This window comes from Chrysochloris asiatica, unplaced genomic scaffold, assembly GCF_000296735.1.
Source record: "Chrysochloris asiatica unplaced genomic scaffold, ChrAsi1.0 scaffold00531, whole genome shotgun sequence".
Taxonomy (NCBI): domain Eukaryota; kingdom Metazoa; phylum Chordata; class Mammalia; order Afrosoricida; family Chrysochloridae; genus Chrysochloris; species Chrysochloris asiatica.
The window spans coordinates 114,218-116,066 of NW_006409049.1; the positions used below are offsets into that span (position 1 = coordinate 114,218).

The 1,849-nt window shown below is 37.9% G+C and overlaps 1 protein-coding gene across 1 annotated transcript; it reads right to left on the reverse strand.

Annotated features, from left to right (window-relative positions):
- Positions 1–647: 647 nt before the first annotated feature.
- On the reverse strand, positions 648–1,577 carry LOC102811370 (olfactory receptor 4P4-like). Its single transcript, XM_006877574.1, has one exon. It carries the CDS (start codon positions 1,575–1,577, stop codon positions 648–650), a length of 930 nt encoding a protein of 309 aa, XP_006877636.1.
- Between the last annotated feature and the right edge of the window lie 272 nt (positions 1,578–1,849).

Sequence of the window (1,849 nt, forward strand, 5' to 3'; positions counted from 1 at the left end):
GCAATGTTTTAGTCATATTGTTTAGTGCTTGAAAAAGTACATAATCTCTTTCAATGCAACATCATATAAGTGGTATAATACTTTGTTAATAAATTAGTTATTTCATCTCATATGTTGTTGTTAAGTGCCGTTGAGTTGATTCTGACCCATAGCAACCCTGTATAAGGTTTCCAAGGAACAGTTGGTGAGCTTGAACCACTGACCTTGCAGTTCAAATGACTTTGCAGTCTGATGCACTAGTCCACTGTGCCACACCAGGACTCCATATCCTATAGCATAGCATTTAAGACTGATTCAGATGTTGTTGTTAAGTACCCTCAAGTTGGTTCCAACCCATAGTGATCCTGTATAGGGTTTCCAAGGAGTGGCTGGTGAGCTTGAACCACTGACCTTGCATTTCAAGTTTACCTTGCAGTCCAGTACATTAACCCGCAGCACCACACCAGGACTCAGGAGAGTGTATATTATAATAAAGCTTTATCTATTGAGGATGTATCATAAAGTATTAAACAGTAGAGAGGATGCATCTCCTGTTTCCTACTTTCTGTCTGGAGATTCTGTCGGGCTCAGGATAGCTGATGAGAGGGGAGCTTATTCATAATTGTGCTTTCAGAAGACTCTGCCTGAGAAGTGAAAACTCTGAAAAATTACTTTCCTTCCAACAGCATTTGATGGCACCAAACTTTCCTCATAGCATTCTTCATCTCCATATTTCTCAAAGTATAGATCAGAGGATTGAACATAGGAGCAATAATGGTGTAGAAAAGAGCAAGAACTTTATCCTCTGGAAAAGTTGTGTCTGGCCTAATATAAATGAATAATGCAGGTACAAAAAAGAGGACCACCACTGTTATGTGAGAGCTGCAAGTAGAAAGAGCTTTGTTTCGGCTCTCTACGGAATATGCTCTGAGGGTGTACAATATATAAAAATAAGACAACATCAAGACAAGAAAAGTCACCAAAGCAATTAGGCCTGAATTAACAATGACTAAAATACCTATTATATGTGTATTAGTGCAGGCCAGTTTCAGCAAAGGATACACATCACAGAAGTAATGATCTATCACATTGGGGCCACAGAAGGGTAAGAAGATGGTGAGAAGAAACTGACTTGCAGAATGTATGAATCCTCCAGTACAACAAGCCAGGATGATTGTGTTACATCTATGCCTGCTCATGATGACAGTGTAGTGTAGGGGCTTGCAGATGGCCACATAGCGGTCATAGGCCATCCCTGTGAGGATAAAGATCTCAATGCCTCCAAAGAAATGTGTGGAAAACAGCTGGGTCATGCAAGTATTATAGGAAATGGTCTTCATTTCTGTCAACAAGTCCGTCATTAGTTTGGGTGTCACAGTGGATGTGTAGCAGAGGTCAGACACAGAGAGATAATTAAGGAATAAATACATGGGTTGGTTTATTAGATGACTGCATGTGATAGAAATTATGATGAGCAAGTTTCCTATCCAAATAGAAATATAGCAAAACAAAAATAAGGCAAAGAAGAAGATTTCAATATTTTTGCTTTGAGAAAATCCCAAGAGAATAAATACAGTGACATTATTGTTTTTTCCCATAGTCTAGTATACACAGAATATGTACATCACTTGAAAGACATAATTCATAAATGCATATTTAATAGTGTTTCTTGAGAAAAGTGATGATCATATTCTAGTCAAGAAACTATCTTCGTTACTTATCTTCTTTCACGTGCCTGAGAAAATAAAATTCAGATGTTCAATTAAAATGGCTCTTGAATAATACCCTGTGTGGACACATACTAGATGGTTTTCATTACATCTTCCAAAAAGCTGTAATTCATCCAAACCTGTATAGACATGATCATCGT